Source organism: Leptonychotes weddellii, chromosome 6, assembly GCF_054177405.1.
Source record: "Leptonychotes weddellii isolate Sample4059 chromosome 6, ASM5417740v2, whole genome shotgun sequence".
Lineage (NCBI taxonomy): Eukaryota > Metazoa > Chordata > Mammalia > Carnivora > Phocidae > Leptonychotes > Leptonychotes weddellii.
This window is the reverse complement of record NC_138374.1, coordinates 96051087-96070404: the sequence shown is the minus strand read 5'-3', so window position 1 is coordinate 96070404 and position 19318 is coordinate 96051087. Positions and strand designations below refer to the sequence as shown.

The window sequence follows — 19318 nt, the reverse complement described above, 5'->3', positions numbered from 1 at the left end:
GTGAAGAGTGCAAAGGAGATACAAAAATATAGGTGGAGAGTAATTTATAAATGTTGATATTGGGGCAAGAGGGCAGGGGGAATCTGATGGCTGTGATGGAAGGTCACTGTTAGGCACGGAGAGGGAAGTTAAGAAAGTATTCACCTGATGACTTCTCACTTTTGTAGAAATTATAATTCAGTGTTATCTTTTGAAAGTGAGAGGGTAGAGGTGGTGGAGCCAGGAACCTGGCGAGAATAAAAGCCTGCCTCTGAAGAAATGAGAAGAAATTCTAACAGGCAGCATACATTGCTTAGCAGCACTGTGGCCTCACCAAAGTGAGACCATGAATGTTACTGTTCCCTCCACCTGGAGACCTCAAACTTTCTTTAGACACATCTCAAATGTTATCTTTCTTGACCTCCACAGATTGAGTGTCAGTACAAAGGACTTAGTAGATTCTTCTAAATATGGCAATTTTCATGGTCTATTGTCTGTATATATATATATATATCTTCCACTGTCTGTGAACTCCTTGGGAACTAGAACACTATTTTGAATGTATGTTTTGTTTTAATCATTTGGTTCTAATTGTATTATAAGTGTTGGCCAAAGTGTGAGTAGGTCATTTTTTGTGAGTGAATGAATGAAATGCTATGAGAGCGATGGAGTTATTATACCCATTTCATCAGTTAAGACACGGAAATTCATAGAGGCTAAGTGACACAGTCCATGATCTCCCAACCATGAAGGGCCAGTGATAAGTCAGGTCAAGGAGGAAGAGTCAGTGATAACCAGGTCAACCAGGAAGTCAGTGATAACCCAGGTTCTCTGACATCTGCTTTCCTTCCCCTTATACTATGATTAAGCTGCTCTCAAGACTGATAGTGGCTATTGTAACAGCTCTTTAATATATATAAAGTCTCATTTTTAAAAATTGCTTTCACGTTTGATTTTTTTTTTTTTTTTGAGGCAGTTACTGGTATTCTAACAAGGAAACAAGGGTTGGTGAGATGAGCAATTTCATCATATCAACAAATTAAATAAGATAATGGGTGAACAGAACATAGCCCCAGGACCTGGCTGGAAAAGTGCTGGTTAAGAAGTGGTCACGCTGGACCAGATTTCAAGGCTCCAGAGTGACAATCTAATGATTTTTCCCCTTTACTAGCTGCCTCCTTTGAACATGTTTTACATGTATTTTTTTCTGTGCTGTGTGCTGTGTGCAGCAGTTAATGATAAACCATGGTTCTTGATCTCCAAAACATTTTAGCTTTCTTGGGGGAAAGACTTTTATACACAAGAGTCAACCTGGAAGGAAAATGAGCAACTTATTGTTAAATAGTAATTTGACTTTATATAAGCATGTGTGTTATGGGAGATCCATATAAGAATAGATAGGTGTGTCCTGGAGTAGATGAGCAGGGAAATAAATAGAACAGGATGAAAATGGCACAGGGACGGCAGTGAGCACTTCTGAGGAGATGGAGCGATCTGACTAGAAGTGATAAATATTAAGCTCCCAGTAGGAGGGCTTTAGGGCTGCATGATGGGAGATAGAGAATCAGTGAAGAGTTTGCAGCTGACAAACGACTTCATGCAATTGGAATTTTAGGATGATTAATCCCACAGTGGAAAGTAGGATGACTTGGAGAATGAAGAGCAAAAGATTAAAATTAAGAGAGATTTACTACAGGACACCTGGGTGGCTGAGTCAGTTAAGCGTCTGACTCTTGATCTCAGCTCAGGTTCCGATCTCGGGTTGTGAGTTCAAGCCCCGCATTTTAAAATAATTAATTTTTTTTAAAAAAGAGGGGTTTACTATAACCGAAGCATAGGATAATGAAGTACTGTACAGGACGGGTGACTGAGAAAGCCAAGAGCTGGATTTGATGACCATGAGCAGCAGTGGGGAGGTGAGTTCCAATGGTTGACTCTAGGATGATAGCTTCGAAGCTAGTTCTGGAGGTGGAAGAAACTGTATTATTCATTTCACCAATGGGAGTGTAAAATGTCAAAGCCATCATTCTATATATGAATAACAGCTCTACTACCTCATGAGTTAATATTGGGAAGGTTTGAGGATATCACTTTGTACCTCTAAAAAGAACCATGGTACTTTGTTGTAGTTTTTAAATGGACTTTGATTCATTATTTCTAGTCAAGAAGAATATATACTTATTGTAAAAAAAAATTTAGAAATTTGGAATATATATCATTTCTGTTATTCATAAACAATTGCTGATATTTTACTGTTTTCCTTTAGTCTTTGTGTGTGTGTGTGTGTGTACACCAGGATCGTATTGCTTTGCATTCTGCTTCTTTCTACTTAAAATTATACTGTGAGCATTTTCCCATGTCGTTAAATATTTTTTAAACATAATTATAAACACAGCATGGTATCTCTGTATGTGAATATGCAAGAACTTTTTAACAATGCTCTATTTTCAACTTTCAGATTATTGCTATCTTGTCACTTTCTCTCTTAACTTAACCGACTTTCTCAGTCACTTAACTGACTGAGCCACCCAGGCGCCCCCAAATATAATTTTTAAATTGATAAAAATACTACACTATTAATGCTGAAGTAGGACACTTATTTTATTTTTTATTGTTTTTAGGATACTTATTTTAGATATAATATAGTAAGGTTTAAAAATTGATAAGGGATCTACGTGAAGTTTTTTGAGAGGAGGGGAAAAGCTCCCGTGTAATAACAGGATTTTATTAAGTCGATTAAGTAGTGAATAATTTTCTGTTTTTGAGACTGAAATATGAATGCCATTTGTAATAAAAGAGCAGAGCAAAAATGCTGAGCCAAAAATTAAAACCATAAACTTTATTTCACAGTTATTGATATAAACATTTCATAAGAATAGTTAAGTCTCAGATTTTTGTCAGGGAGATATGAATGATAGATATCACGGCTTTTAATAGCCGCAAACTGGCCTTGGAAACTGATGATGTCACTGTGAGTAATACTGGAGGGGTGTTTTTTTTGTTGTTTTTTGGGGGTTTTTTAGATTTGTAGGCACGTACCCTAATAGTAGTCCAGATATAAAGAGCCTCATGATTCTAAATAATATTCATAATTGATTTAAGAAAAGCAGCTCTATGCTTCATTTTGTCAAGTTTCTTTTTGTTAACCCTTTAGTAGCTTAGATATATGCCATGCAAATTTATTTCACCATTAGGGTCCATCCAAGGAGAATTCTAATAGCGTGTGTCTTTAATGTTGGTTTATGAAAATAAGCCAGGGTCTTCCTATTCAAGTCTGCAAAAGAAACAGACTGTGATTTTAGAAAAAAAAAAAACATTTTTAAGAAAGCTTTGGCTCTGGTGAGGAGCAAGCAAGGAGTATAGGAGAATTCAGAGTTTACCACTAGAGATTTTTTTTTTTGGCCTTACTAAATTTTATGGAGAGTACTGAATTAGAGTTATTATGCCCTAAATAATGTTATTTTGTATTATGTTGCCAAATATTGGACATAAAATCTAACTCAGTTTTTCAGTGCCCTTTTAAATGCTTAATGAGCAGAAACCAGAACAGTGGGTTCATTTTCTTAAAAATAAAAGGAAAGAAGGAAGGAGAAAAGGAGAGAAGGAGGTAATGAAGGAAGGCAAAGAGGAGGAGGGAAGGAAGGAAAATTGGAGATGAGCCAGTTTTCACAAATGACGGAAGTAATGTATCTAAACTGACTCATCTTTCTGTTTTTCACTCAAGGCCAAAATCCATCAAATTCTCTCTCTCTCTCTCTCTCTCACACATACACACACACACACACACACACCAGAAAAATAATTGTATTTTCCCACACCAACCTGATTTATTTGTTAACGTTATGGCATGATCCTTGTGTTAGAGCCTCTTCAATATGATTTACTTCTGACTTGTATTTGGGGTTGACGCACCATCGTGGCCGAACGGTCCAAGTGTTAGCTTTCCGGGCATTGATCCACTACGGCTGATAAAGAGAACTGCCTGTTGCTAAATGTAGCATTTACAGATTTACCTCAAACATTAGTTTCCAAGGGCTGCCATCACAAATTACCACAAATGGAGTGGATTAAAACAAACAGAAATGTATTCTCTCACAGTTCTGGAGGCCAGAAATTGAAATCAAGGTTTCCTCTGGGCCACACTCCCTGCAAAGGCTCTACAGAAGAATTTGTCCTTGCCTTTTCCAGCTTCTGGCAGCTCCAGGCTTTCCTTGGCTTATGGCTACATAACTCCAGTGTCAGCCTCCAGCTCCATATGGCCTCTCTTCTGTGTGTGTGTCTTCTTATGAGGATATTTGTCATTGGATTTATGGCCCACTCAGATAACCCATGACGACCTCATTTTTAGATGCTTAGCTTAATTACATTTGCAAAAACCCCTCTTCCAAATAAGGTCACATTCATATGTCCTGGGGGTGGGTGGGGGGGTAAGAGCATGGACTTACCTTTTGGAGGGTCCCCATTGAACCCACTATACCTGTATTGGTCATTAAGGATCAGATGCCTTGTGATGAGTAGATATACCCAACATTAAGTTCTCTACATATTTTTATGAAGGCATAGTAACATCTTAGTGAAGAACTAACGAGAACTATAAAGTGCTATGTAAATTCTACACATTATTAAATATGCAAAATTATTTTCACACCTGTTGCATTATAAAGCTCATGGAACCTAATACCAGCATGCTTTTTATTGGAAGTGATGATGACCATACCCACAAAATACTGAATTCTAAATTATAGTTTCTATCCATTGTATCCTCTATTACTTGCTTCAATAATTTTTTTAAGATTCAATTTATTTACATATTTACATGCATATTTATACTTATACCACTTCCTTTTCCAAAAATAGATGGTAAATATTGAGAAACATCATAGAAAGCCTGTATCCTACGTGTGTGCAGAGAAAAAGCTCATTTCCTCTTGAGAAAAGCTAATTTATATATATAAATATATATTTATTTAAAAATACATATAACTATATTTATCCATATATAAAAATAAATAAAATGGCATATATATGCCACTCACACTATAGTTTGAATATATTTCTGTGTTATTTAGACTGTTCTTCTTATCCTTCACAGTGTCTTAGTACTCAAAAATGTGTACATCTTACAAAGAAGCGTACTGGCCATTTACCATGAGTCAGTCTATGGAAATCTGAAGTATATGAGGTGTCCAACAACCAAAATGGATACTTACGATAGGCATATTGCCATAATTTATGAAGCAGCAATGTTCTTGCTCGTGGCATTCTTCTAAAATACCCCTTTCAGACTTGTCTGCTCTAGTCATAGTCTGGGTCATTGTTTCTCAGTCTTTACAGAGAAACGAGACATCAGAAAGGAAGTAGTTTTTCCATCCTGTAATCACTGTCTCTATAGTCATCAGCTTTTAACCTTTTCCACAGAAGGATCATATCAAGAAAGGGAAAGTTTCAATTGCTTCCTGATTCCAACATGAAATATCTATGTAAAAATAGCTTGGTCTTTTACCTCATGAAGTTCTCTTTTCCTCTTTCCCCACACATCCACACATCGTTAGTCATCCTGAGTCTCGTTTGTAAACACTAGAAAGCTCTTTTTTTTTGCCTCATTCTCACGCAATTGATCCACAGTATGAACTTTTTGGTTTTATTTTGGTGTTGAATAATCTTGAATGAATAATTGTGAAAGTGCCAGACAAGAAATAAACTGAATAATTCAACTGAACAGGAGGTAAAAAAGGAGCTAGTGATAAAAGTTTCCTTAAATTTCCTCAAATTTCAAACTAGAATATATATATAAATATAATAATATTATATAATAAAATTTTTTTTCAGTAAAATATCATATTTTGCCTATTAGTTTATGCAACAACTGCTTTAATATACATTAAATCCTTTGTTCTCCCAGATTTTTATTGTAAATGGCATTGAGAGTTGATCAACATAAAATTCACAACATTCCAGAAGCATCAAGAACAGTGAAAGTTGAATGTATATTTTTCTATAAATTTAAGGTGCTGTTTTAAATATAAATATTTAAAATATAAATTATATTGTTAAATACAAATTACTGAGTTTTTAAAAATACATTATCTCATTTAATCCTCATATCAGTCCTGAGGAAGATAATGGTATTAACTTTACATACAGTGATAGAAAATGAGTTGCTGAGAAATAAGAAACAGGTGGAATGTAGGTGAAATGGGGTTGGGAGCCTACCATTTCAGGGATAGTGAACAGCCTGGTCCCTGTTTGGTTAGTTGGTTGGTTGGTTCTTATGATTCTCATGGTGCCATTAGGGGAATATCACTAAATACACACCACAAAATAATTTCTTCCCTGTTGACTTGTGGTGGCTACGCAGTGTGTCTCAGACCACCCAGCTAGCAAATCTAGGTGTCTGTGTTTGAGGTGGGCCTTTCAGACTGCACAGCCCAGGCATGGAGACATCCATCACATCCTCTGCCTCTATCATACTGTACTATCATATCTATTATTTATCTTTCCCATTGATTTATGATCTTCAAGGATTCAAAGACAGCCAAGTTATGACTAGAACATAGCAGGTATTCAATAATAATTGTTGAATGAATTAACATACACTCTGAAGAAATAGTCCACATATACTGCAGATCTCATGGTGAATACTTTTTTCATAGCATTTACTATGGTTTTAAGCCTAAGGAGTAATTTGATTATTATCTTTCAGTCACCAGGCTATAAATCCCATAATGACAAGAGTTTCACTTACTGTGATATCCCTACCTCTTAGCATGGAGCTTTGATTTGCAACTAATGGTTATCATTGAATAAATCGATGTGATGACAAAGAGTAGGTTAAAATAACTTGAGATTGTAATGATCATTTCCCTAAAACCTCTGGAAATTTCTCTGTACCTGTCTCTCTTTCTTTTTCCTTTTCTTTCCTTACTTTTCCCCTTCCACCTCTCTTCCTCTCTTTTTTTTTTTTAAGATTTTATTTATTTATTTGAGAGAGAGAGAATGAGAGAGAGAAAGCACATGAGAGGGGGGAGGGTCAGAGGGAGAAGCAGACTCCCCGCCAAGCAGGGAGCCCCATGCGGGACTCGATCCAGGGACTCCAGGATCATGACCTGAGCCGAAGGCAGTCGCTTAACCAACTGAGCCACCCAGGCGCCCTCTCTTCCTCTCTTTATTGACATTTATTTATCAAACTTCTGTATAGCAATTGATGGGTGTCCAGGACCACTCTGAATACTGTACAGACATTATTTTATTCTACTGCAATCATAAGATACATATTATTATTATCATACTCATTTTATATTTGAGGCTATTGAGTGTGGAGACATTAGGAAACGTGCCCGTGGTCCCACAGCTTGCATTTGAACTCAGGCAATCAGGCCCCGGAGTCTGCCCTTTTACCACTGAGAGTCTGCTTCTTATTTTTCTCACTACCCCTTAAGCTGTATATAAACATAAATAAGCTGTATTTATGGCATCTCTCCATATTGATTTATGCTTTCTTGTTTCAACCTAATACTGTGTGTGTGTGTGCTTACCCACTGCATTAGTCAGCCTTGATGCAGAAACAAACCTAAAATCTCAGTGGCCAACAACAAACATGTTTTTCTTGGTCACGTTTCATGTCAGCAGCTACAAATCAACTGCTGTCGTTGTGTTTAGGTGTCCTCTCATTCTGGTGGGGATGTATAATTCTCTTACTGGGAAGGGAGCTAATATGTGGAAACCATCACACAATCTGCCATGCCCATTAGCTAAACTCTTGGTTTCCCTGTCTGGCCCATTCTTGGCCATTACACATATAACATTCTGAGTCCAGAAGTTAAATTCTTTTTATAAACAGATGCAAAAGAAAAGCTGATTCAGAGTAACTCAAATATGTTTGTATACATAAAATTTACTAATTTTAACTGGTTGTGTTGAGAAGGTACAAGTAAAAATTCAGTACCAGAGTGTTCCTCATTTTGCTTCATCATTCTTTGACTCTGAAGGGTTAAAAAATGTTCACAGGGCTTATAAATAACCAGAGCCCTAATGGTTTTTTTTTTTTCCCATAACAATTACATCACTATAATTTCATTCAGTTCAGTTCATCAGTAAATTTTCACATGCCTCCTATGGAGCTAGCCCTATGCCAGAAATTAACAAGTGTACTTATAGAGTGCTTTTGTAATTTTTTTTTAATTAATGAGCTTCTGGAGAACAGGGTCATTATTCATCTTAGCAAGGAGCACATTGCTAGCACACAGTTAACACTTGATGAACACTGAATGATGGCCAGACCAACTTAATAAATAAAAACTGAAAACTCCCAAATGCATCTTTACCTCTCCTCCATAGGAACTTCTACTTGCAGAAAAGTGGGCCAAAATGAACAAGCTCCCCTTTCCAAAGATTGATCCTCAAGTGTTTGATCGAGAAGGACTGAAGGAGTGCTATGTCTTTAAACCCAAGAATCCTGATATGGAGAAAGACTGCCCAACTATCATCCACTTTGTTCTGGCCAACATCAACTTCAGAAAGTACAAGTCTCCAGGTACATGGGGAATAAATTATGTTCTATAAAGTAGAAATCCGGTAAAAGACTGATATTAAGTGGGTTTATAACAGCACTTGCTGTACTAGCTACTACAATTTTGAATGCTCCCCTTACCTTAATAAATAACTACTATCCTGAGACCTCAAGTACTGCCCTCTTTCTCACTCCAAGATTCCCTGAGTTCTTCATAATTCAGAAACTGATACATCAACAACTGGCTCAATAAAAATCTCTGGGGCTTTATTCCAAAACCTGGGCTTATGTTTGTTCTGATTGATTGGCACCCTTGCCATAGGGATTATTAAATATTTTGAAAATTACCCTTGCAAGGGAGCCCTTGTTTCAGAACAAATCATACAAAAACTCTGGGAATGTTAAGTGACCCAGGATTAATATAATCTGGCAGTACAACATAAATAATAATTTCAGGTTGCTTCGTTATGTTTTATAGAAAAAGAGAATCAAGTTCAAGGCACAGTTGTCCTGTTTTACTACATCCAGAGTCTGTAGATTCTTCTATATCCTGGAAAATATTGATTAACAAAAGGAGATCTAGAGATTGACAGGCAGAATACTTAAGGCCTAAAAATATTATCCTTGGACCAGAAAGTGCAGTTATGAGAGGAAAAGATATAAAAGATAGTCATGGCAGATTTGACATGGGATGATGGAGAAGAAAGTGATCTTCCAGATGGTGGAGAAAGACAGAGAAAGGATCAGGAAGGGAGGTTATTACGAGTCATTCTTCAAAACAAGAGAAGGAAGAATTGGTGGGCATTTTTAGTTATTGAACAGTAGAGTACTTGAAACCCATTTCTGTGGCATGAACACAGTTAGATAATGTTTTGGTTTGGATTCCCCAGAAGCAGATTCCAGGAAAGGAATTCAAGTGCAGACCGTTTATTTGGGTGGACTAGGGAATTTTACTAAGGATGTAGGGAAGTGATAAAGGAAGGTAGACAACAAAAGATGTGTTAGTAAGCCAACTACCATGAGGAAGATTTGATCCTTTTGGGAAAGCCTAGGAAATGGAATAGAACCTATGCTCCAGAATCATACTTCCCATTCATACCACAAGAGTCAAGGGAACTGGGGTATTTATATCCTAACTTCCTAGAGTCTTTGGTTGACTGCTGCCTGGGGCAGAGTGTTATTTACCAGAATTTACATCCTGCTGCTAGAGAGCAAAACAGCCTGTTGCAGGATGGGGTAGAAAGATGAAGATGCGGGCAATTGGAAGTTTCCCAGGCAGAACACCTGGATATCTCAACCCAGGGAATATGGGTGGGAGCATAACAGTGCATACTACAGATCCCATGACCCCAGTGGGGGCTCCCTATGTTATGTTTACAGCTATCTGTATGTTTTCTTTCTTGGGTTTTAGAGATATTTTGCTGTTTTCAAAATCACACCATTTGAGACTCTTCTAATATTTAGGTGTTCCGAGAGAAACTAAAGAAGAGAAAGAGATAGCTGATTTTGATATTTTTGATGACCCCGAATCACCATTTTCGACCTTCAACTTTCAATATCCAAATCAAGCATTCAAAAGGCTGCATGATCTCATGCACTTCAATACCCTGAACAACATTGATGTAAGTATCTCCTGTGATCCTTGACAATGTCACATACTTCCATATCACATGAACATAGCAATACCTTTTTAATTCATTAAAAATAAAAATAAGGTTTATGAATGATACCATCCAAATTGTACCATTTTATTTTTTGTATGTTATTTTATTACTCTCCAGAAGAACCCTATAAAAATCACAAATAAAAAGTAATCGCTCTAAATTGGCAGAGCCCATATTTTATATGATAATTTGATTGAAGGATTGGTTAATACTCAGCTTCTTTCCCAAAGTATCTAATGTATTCGTCATCTGATAAAAATAAATTATGAGGAGGAAGAAAAGTGGTAAGAAGGAAATATAAGGGTAGGAAAGTGAATGTAACCAGAAGTGTAGTTATCTGCTAAAATATCACGAATTTTCATAGATACACTCATGCTTTTAAATGCCCTTATTTTTGTAGATCTTGGGAATGTTGCCAAAAGTAGCAGCCTTCCCATTTTTAGCTCATGAGATATCAAGTACGCTTTGTGTTAGGAACTTCAGAAACAAGTCATTCTCTTCACTTAGGTCATCCCTAACCCCCGTATATCTGCTGCTAAGATTCCGTGACCATGTGAAATTCTGTAATCTCTAACTCACCATTTAAGAACACTGTTGTAGAACTGGAATCATGTTGGCTTGTAGTTCCAAATCACAGTGTCTAACAAATTATTATCCATTGTGAAAGCCCAAGTTCATTATCCTAGCTGGATTTTGCACATTAAAAAGAAAAGAGTAAAAGAAAAAGAAAGAAATTAATTGGGGAGGGAAAGTGTTGTATCTGATTTGCCAATCTTTTTGGATACCTTGCAAATGGTGCAAAAGAAAGCACAGTATATGGATGAGGGTTCTGTGTATATGGGATTAGTTTTCTAAATATATTTTTTCTTTTTTCTTTTATCTTACAATCAGTAGTCATTAAGAGAAAATCAGTATTTTAAGCCATGATTTAAATAGACATTCTCAAGATAGAGTTGTGTTTAATAAAACCCCATGCTGTCAAAAGAGAACCAAGGGGTAATAGCAGAAGAATCCTATTTCTAGTGTGAAACTAACAAACTCAAAACAATGTATTCCTTAGGATGAAATGTATTAAACTTGATCAGTTGTCCTCAAATGGAAAAAAAAAAATAGACTGTAGGAATATATAAATACCCTCTTGGACTTGGAAAAATAAAAGGATACACATACACACATATATATATTTATATCTGTGTATGTACATATCTGTATATATTGTAGATGAGTGTGAGTGGATAGATATCTGTATCTGTAACTTAAACAACTACATTTTTCTCATTGTTTTTCAGTTCTGGTTTATATAAAACCTGCTAAGCTGTTTGCTATAAAGAATGATATAGTTTTATTTATATATTCTTCAAAGTAGTTTGACACATAGATGAAAAAGTAAAAGCCTAAGCAAAAACAGACTGAATTTCAGAATAACTTTCCTGACAAACCGCTCATCAAACATTAATTAATAAAGCAGGATTTAATTGCTTCCAAAAACTTCTCTGGCATAGTGCGTAGAAGCAAGGTCGTGGGCTTTATATCTCATTTAGATCTCAGATGGGCCACCTGTGTGACTTTGAATAAGCTACTTAAACTTTTTGGGCCTCAGTTGCCTCATCTCTAAAATGGATATAACAGCACCTATCATAGTAGCAATAGTGAATCATCAGGGGACGTATGAACAGTCAGAAGCTGCTCGATAAGTGGGAAGCTTACTTATGTGTGTCTATATCCTATACCAGGACAGATAAACCCCAAGACCTTTGCAAGTGCCCAGAATTAATAATATAGACAAGTCTATACAGGTAATAGCAGCCTAGGCAGTAAATTTTGGGGGTTGGAGGTGGCATGAATGAATGTAAGCTTTCTCTTAAATTATATGACCATTGAGACTTGTGTTCAAGTGATTCGTGTGTGTGTGTGTCTGTCTGTCTGTCTGTATGTGTGTACATTTCATACCGAGGTAGGAATTCCAGTGTTCACTGACATTTTGTCTCTTTTTTGATTACCGTCCTGACCCCTCACTTTTAACCAAGAAAATGTATTTTATCAGAATCAAAGCTTCTTGATAAGCGATGATAAATGAAGACCAACAAAACTGCCAGGGTAGAATGCTGGAGAGCTCATTAGGCTCAGTCATTAGCTAAATCACTCATTCCCACACCATTTGAATAGAGTAGCTTACTAATTCACACTTCAGCAATGCAGCACATCATTACTTGCCACAGGCTGTCAGAGCTGCTTGCAGATTGTGGACCCTGGGAATATAAACTCGTCTAATGCAGACCCCTGACTGCCAGCTCCAGAGAAGGTGGTTTTCACGTTTGTGGCCACGACTGCCGTGGCTGAAGGCTTATTTTCATCTTCAATTAACATTCTGGCTTAACTTTTTATTCTGAAAAGGCCACCCTGTCTCCGACAGCTGTATGCTTCTGTTGGTTTATTTTCTCCAGAGATCCTAGCTGGCCTGCTTGGCTGAACCTAAATTCTCATTCATCTTTAGAGAACTTTTGCTCTGTTTCTGCTCCCGTCATGACAGCGGCCTGGGTTTCTCATTAGCATCAGGTTTCGGCACTTACTCAGTCCTCCCAAATTCCTTCTCACTGAACATTGCCTCAGTCATTTTACAATGGTGGTATTTAAGGGGGGGGTGGAGGGGAGTTGCTGGTGTTTTTTTTTTTTTTTAAGAAACTTAACATAGAAACATAGAGTGACTTACACCAGTAGACATGTGGTATGCGGGAAACGCAGAAGCTTTGGAGTCAGACCAAATTGAATGTTTAAACCCTCTTGAATGAGTGACCTTGGACACGTTGCCTAACTTCCAAATTTTCCTTTCCTGGTTTGTAAGGGGAAACAGTGATGCATATCTTGTAGGACCAGGGTGTTGATTAAGTAAAATAATATAATTTAAGGGCTTGGCTTATAAGAGACACTTAATAAATTGAAGCAACTAATATGATAATAATAATTATGATCAGTGTTCATATTGTCTTCTGCTTTTACTTATAAATTTTAAACCCTTTAAAAACAATAACTTGCCTTATTTACCTTTTGTATCCTCCAGAGACATTCATCACAATGCCTGGGACGTAAAATAAATATGTAATAAAATTTTAGTGAATGATTTTTAAAATGCTATTGACTTATTGGCTGAAATTGTTGAAGAGTTTGATGTGATAGGAAGAAGGGATAGCAAGTGTCAGGATGCAGGTCTGTTGGTTGGAGGCAGAATTTCTGACCACGTAGAATGGGCATGGAGTGTGGCTACATGCTCTCCTCATAAATCACCAGTTTAATCTGGAGAGAATGTGGCTCTGAGAGTTCCTTTCCCAGGACCTTGTTGATTCAGTGTTCACAGGAAAATGTACTGTTACGCAGTCTCACTCATTCAATTTATTAAATTAGTAGACATATTCTAAGAACAGGTTATGTGTCAATTTACTCAATATATGCCAGTGGTGCATAATAATGAGCTTCTAAAATTCTCAAACGGTTCTATACAGTGTTAAATACTCGATGCTAATTAAAATGAAGAAAAGTGGGGCCCCGGGGTGCTTCAGTTGGTTAAGCATCCGACTCTTGTTTCAGCTCACGTTGTGATCTCAGGGTAGTAAGATGGAGCCCCAAATGGGCTCCACGCTGGGTGTGAAGCCTGCTTAAGATTCTCTCTCTTCCTCCCCCTCTACCCTTCCCCCACCCCTGCTTGTGCTCTCTTTCCCTCTAAAAAATAATTAATTAAATGAGGGAAAGTATATATCCAGAAGTACTGGTACTTAATTCTTAATTTATTGCTATTTCATCATCATAGTAGCATTTAGGTAGAGTTAAATTTTTTATCTTTTAAAAGTAATTTAGAAGCTTATTATATATCATGGCCTAATATGTAAGGCCCAAATTCATCTACCTTTAATGCTGCCTATAATCTCCTTCCATCTTTTATTCATTAATTCAACACATATTTATTGAGTATCTACTGTGTCAGTCACTGTTTTAGTAACTAAGGATACAACCATGTACAAAAGAAAACGAAAAAAGTTTTGAATGTTTAACATAAGCTAGATATTTTCCCCTCAACTATTTAACACACAGAACTAGCCTCTGAGGTAGGTATCTTTATTTACATGTGAAGAAACTGAGTCAAGGGTAATGGAGGCAGATTGCTAGAGGTCACACAGTCATGTGGGGAGCCAAGATGGGGTCGCATGTTTCTTCCTTACTCTTTCCCACTTTTGAACCATCTGTTTCTCAAGCAGCCTTATTTCCTACTATTTCCCAAACACAATCTTCATTCCAGCCAGGCCAGTTCCCAGATGCTTCCTACACATGCCATGATCTTCCACCTTCAGCCTTTTTACAGGATCGTCTTTCTTTGAGAATGCCCTGTCCATCCACTGCACTTACAGAGTCTGCCTGTCCTTCCATGCATCTCATTGTCTCCATGAGTTACACTTAGTTGAACTCAACCTTCTGTGCATTCATTACTTTTACAAATATTATTGTTCCCCTTCTCTGTTCTAAGTGCTGCGATCAAAACTGACAAGACTAATAAGGCCCCTGCTTTCGTGACACTTCAGTTTTTATTGGAAAGGCAGGCATTTGCTGGCAGATTCGTAGCAATTTTAAGACCAGAATATCTTCTTATATTCTTCTATATCTGTAATTTTTATTTCTCTTTCAAAATATACAGTAACTTCCTCGTTGGGGTCATTTTTAATTTTCTATTGCGGGAATTCAGTATTTGCTTGTGGGTTACTTGGGAGAAGTTCACATTTTATGTGTTTCCTTTTCTTATTCTCTGCCTTTCTTTCTTTTTTTTTTTAAGATTTTTATTTATTTGACAGAAAGAGACACAGCGAGAGAGGAAACACAAGCAAGGGGAGTGGGAGAGGGAGAAGCAGGCTTCCCGCCGAGCAGGGAGCCCGATGCGGGGCTCCATCCCAGGACCCTGGGATCATGACCTGAGCCGAAGGCAGACGCTTAACCCTTAACGACTGAGCCACCCAGGCACCCTATTCTCTGCCTTTCTTGCTGTAGATTTAAAGAGTCTGGATCAACAATTAGGAGGCTATTGAAGAGCACCCGTGAAGGATGATGTGGGTCAGTCATACTTAGGGAGGGGCAGGGGTGTGGAGAGGTTTGAGAGAGGAGGGCTGTTGTAGGATACCACAGAAGGGAAAGATTTAGAATCTCAATGAATTTCAGGGGGGATGAAAGAGGAAATTAGATATAAACGCTGATGAAGATTACACCTAATATCATTTAAAAACTAGGAAGATTCAAAGATGGCATATTTCTTCTTTGGACATGGAACTGTACCATGTGTCATGACAGGAGGTTTGGATGTAGCACTGATGTAGGATTGAGTTTCGCCTCCTCTGTTTATATCATAGAATTATAAATCACAACCAATGGCTGTGTTCTGCAGCAATCTGAAAAATCGGGGCAATGGTTTCATAGTGTTAATATGCCACCTAGTGGTTCAACTTGCACATTCTAATTGCATATGATTTGGGTTTTTCAGAGTTAATAAATGTAAATATTCCTTTTCCTTCATAAGAATGGCCTGTTTACTAGAAACACCGCCAAGGCCCACTTATGAGAAATCCGCTAGTTCATGGTATTGATATTGCTGATTTTTTTGTGCTTATGAATTCATTATAAAGAAATTGACAGCAGTCATTATTAATATAATTTCCCTGTGTTTTTTTTTTTTTTTAAAGCTTTTAAGGTATTTGGAAAATAAAGAGTTGATTTTTATTTGACTTGGGTATTTCTCTGCAGTGAGGGGTCCTGTGTCTTGTGCTAGTATGGTGAAGGAGACACCAACTGAAAACTTGCTGTCATACTATCTAGAAAGCAGGGAGATTTTTTTTTTTTTAAGATTTTTATTTATTTGACAGAGGGAGAGACAGTGAGAGAGGGAACACAAGCAGGGGGAGTGGGAGAGGGAGAAGCAGGCTTCCCACGGAGCAGGGAGCCTGATGCGGGACTCGATCCCAGGACCCTGGGATCGTGACCTGAGCCGAAGGCAGACGCCTAAGGACTGAGCCACCCAGGCCCCCCAAAAGCAGGGAGATTATTAAAAGAATATGTAGTAGGGTGCACCTGGGTGGCTCAGTTGGTTAAGCTTCTACCTTTGGCTCAGGTCATGATCCCAGGGTCCTGGGATTGAGCCCTGCTCACTTGCTTGCTTGCTCTCTCTCTCAAATAAATAAATAAAATCTTAAAAAAAAAAAAAAGAAAAAGATGTAGTAGGATACATTTGATAGCAGAATTGATTTGCTGACTTTTACCATATAATAAGCCCATAATTGGATATACATTGTGTGTTTATTTCTATTAAACTTGATAGCCTCGTATCCAAATTAAAGCTCCTGCATTTTCACACATATGGTCAGTTTAAAAATAACAACAATAAATAGATGCTAGTTATGGAACGTTTCCGAGGTGCTGGGTATTGTACAAAATACTTTATATAAATCCCCACAAAAACCAAGATTAGTATTATTATTCCCACTTTAAAGAAGACGAAACAGGTTCAAGGATTCTCCTTGATCTCACACAGCCAAGAAGTGATTGTGCCTAGAGGTCCTGGGTCAGGGTCTCCTTTATAGGCCTGAAGCCTCTTCTGTCACCATAGAATTAATTATGTTTCCCTTACTCCTGGGAAAAATGGGCTCAGCAAATACCTGCTTTTCTTAAAAGACTCAGTAATGTTTGAGCCCATAAGACAATATATATACATACAGGTATGATACTATGTTTTATTATACATATTCTCTATATATAACTTAAAAATCGTAAAGCAAATAAAGATGTCACATTTCTGTGATAAATCCCTCTTTCCAGAATACAACTGTTTGTTGTTTAAAGTTACTGTTAGAGAATTAGATGGGTCTGCCCCTCAGGTCCAACATAAAGTCACAGAATATTAGTTGCTTGTTAGCACCCCCCAGGTCACGTATCTCTCTCCTCTAGGCATTGAACCTGGCTTGCCCAGTGACACTGGATGTGGACAGGGGAAAACCCCTCTACATATCTCCAAGGCCAAGTGGGCCACTCTAGCTCTGAGTGGGAGGGGGCCTTGGGTCCTAAGCTGCTCGGACTTGCCAGGTAGGGCAGAGGGCTGAAACACATGCACATAATACCTTAATGTTGTTTAACAATCCCTGGGGTAGAGAATGAAGGGAATTGTAAAATAGTCCCTGTGATTTTCTTCTGTGCCCTCAAACTTGTAGCTCATTGGTTAAGATGAAATCCTATAGTCCTGTCCTAGGGAGTGGAGTCTTTCTGATTTTGAAAGGGTTCCAAATAAGCAACGGAGAAAAGATTAATATACAGGCCTCTCTTCCAAAGCCCATTCCCATTGCCCTGCAACAACTGCTTTAACCAAATTCCAAATCTTGTCTTCTTTCCAGAAGTTCTTAACTAGGTTAACTTCATACCAGAAGAAAATATAATTGGAATAGCAATCTTAGAAGTTGTAGTCACCATTAATTTGAATATATATGAAAATTATTCTGAATAAAAAAGTCATCATCAATAAAATCACAAAGTATGGTATTTTCTAGATAGAGGACATCCATGTTTTATAACTGTATTTGTTTAGCTGAGAAAGCGGGGCAATTCTTCGGCAATGCCTTCTTTTTTCATTAGGCTTAAAGAAAGTCTGCTACTCCGTTGTGGTCCCTCTTTCCTGCTTGTCCACTTAGTAGTTACTTATTTCTTCCCTCTTATCACCTCCCCATTGAAAACCAGAATAAAGATAAATTAAGCTCTGGACATGAGCTTAACAAGAGTATAATGGTGGGATGTTGGATTTAAATATACACATGCATGACTCCGAGGTTTCTCTATTTCAAAAAGAAAACTATAATAAAAAGATCAACTAGATTTTTGTTTTGACCAAACGAATGTTTACATGAGTTTAGAGCAATACTAATTATACATCTTTTCCCTCTATTTGCAGGTGATAAAGAATGCCATAGTTGAGAGCATTGAATACAGAAGACAGAATCCATCTCGCTGCTCTGTTTCCCTTAGTAATGTTGAAGCAAGACGATTCTTCAACAAAGAGTTTCTAAGCAAACCCGCAGCATAGTTTGTGTAGTGGAAAGGGCCGCAATTTCTGATGCTGAGGCAGTTTGAAATTCCATTACAACTGGATTTAAAAGCATAGTACAGATATTAGTACTGATCACAAGAGACTGGCTGATACTCAAAGTTGCAGTTATTTAGCTGCATGAGAATAATACCATTATAAATTTGTTAGGTTGATAGATGATGTGATTATGTAAAAATATACTCAGCTACATTTTCTGTCAGTGTAGATTTCCTGATGCAAATGTAAGAACATATATTGTAATTTTAGACATTCCTCACCAGCTATCTTATGTGTCCTCTTTTTTAAAAAAATGTTTTCTTTTTAGAATATTTAACAGTTCAGTCTCAATAAGTACGACTTTGCATTGTGTGTAAATGTTATTCACTGACTGGATTTATTCATACCATGAGACAACACTATTTTTTATTTATATACACATGTATACATATATGAAATAAATATATCAATATGCAATTAGCATGAGATAACTGAATCTTTGCCTAATTTTAATGGAGTATTGCAATGTAGCTATGAAAGATTCTCAGATTCATAGCTTTCAAACACAAAAATTGTTAATCCTAAATGGTAATGTGAAATTTATCATTTTAAATCATGGTTATTTTTCTTAAAGGAGAAAGCATGTGTCATTTCTTGAACAAACACTGTATCTTTATTCAGCAAATAGAAAAAAAAAATGTAACCTCTTCTAGTTTAACATTTTACTTTGAGATTATGTTGGACTGTTTGTCCACAAGAGAGCAGTTGACCTCAGAAAAATCCAGAAGAGTAGCAAGGGCTGTATCTGCAAGATGAGTCTTAGGGACAGTCTGTATTGTATGACTGTGGTTTCAGTTTCCATTGAACTACTAAGGTTCAATGGTGTAAACATAAGGAGAAACTAACATAGTAAGGAAACTTATTCATCCTGTTTATTGTTGGTCACCTGCACTGGAATATAAGGTCCTTGAGGGCAGGTCTTTTTGTCACTTTTGTCCACTGCTGCATCCTCAGATCCTGCAGCATGTCTGATGGCCTGTAGTGGGCACTAATTTGTTGTATGCATAAATC

The 19318-nt window shown here is 37.2% G+C and overlaps 1 protein-coding gene across 1 annotated transcript in view; it reads left to right on the top strand.

The window, feature by feature from the left end:
* The window catches only part of PLA2G4A (phospholipase A2 group IVA), an 88732-nt gene extending 69989 nt beyond the window's left edge, over positions 1 to 18743 (top strand). The window contains exons 14-16 of the mRNA XM_081823191.1: positions 8317 to 8512; positions 9953 to 10110; positions 18116 to 18743. Of these exons, the coding sequence (XP_081679317.1) occupies positions 8317 to 8512; positions 9953 to 10110; positions 18116 to 18247 (486 nt within the window). The 3' untranslated portion in view covers positions 18248 to 18743. The remainder of the gene's footprint in view (positions 1 to 8316; positions 8513 to 9952; positions 10111 to 18115) is intronic.
* Positions 18744 to 19318: the final 575 nt, after the last annotated feature.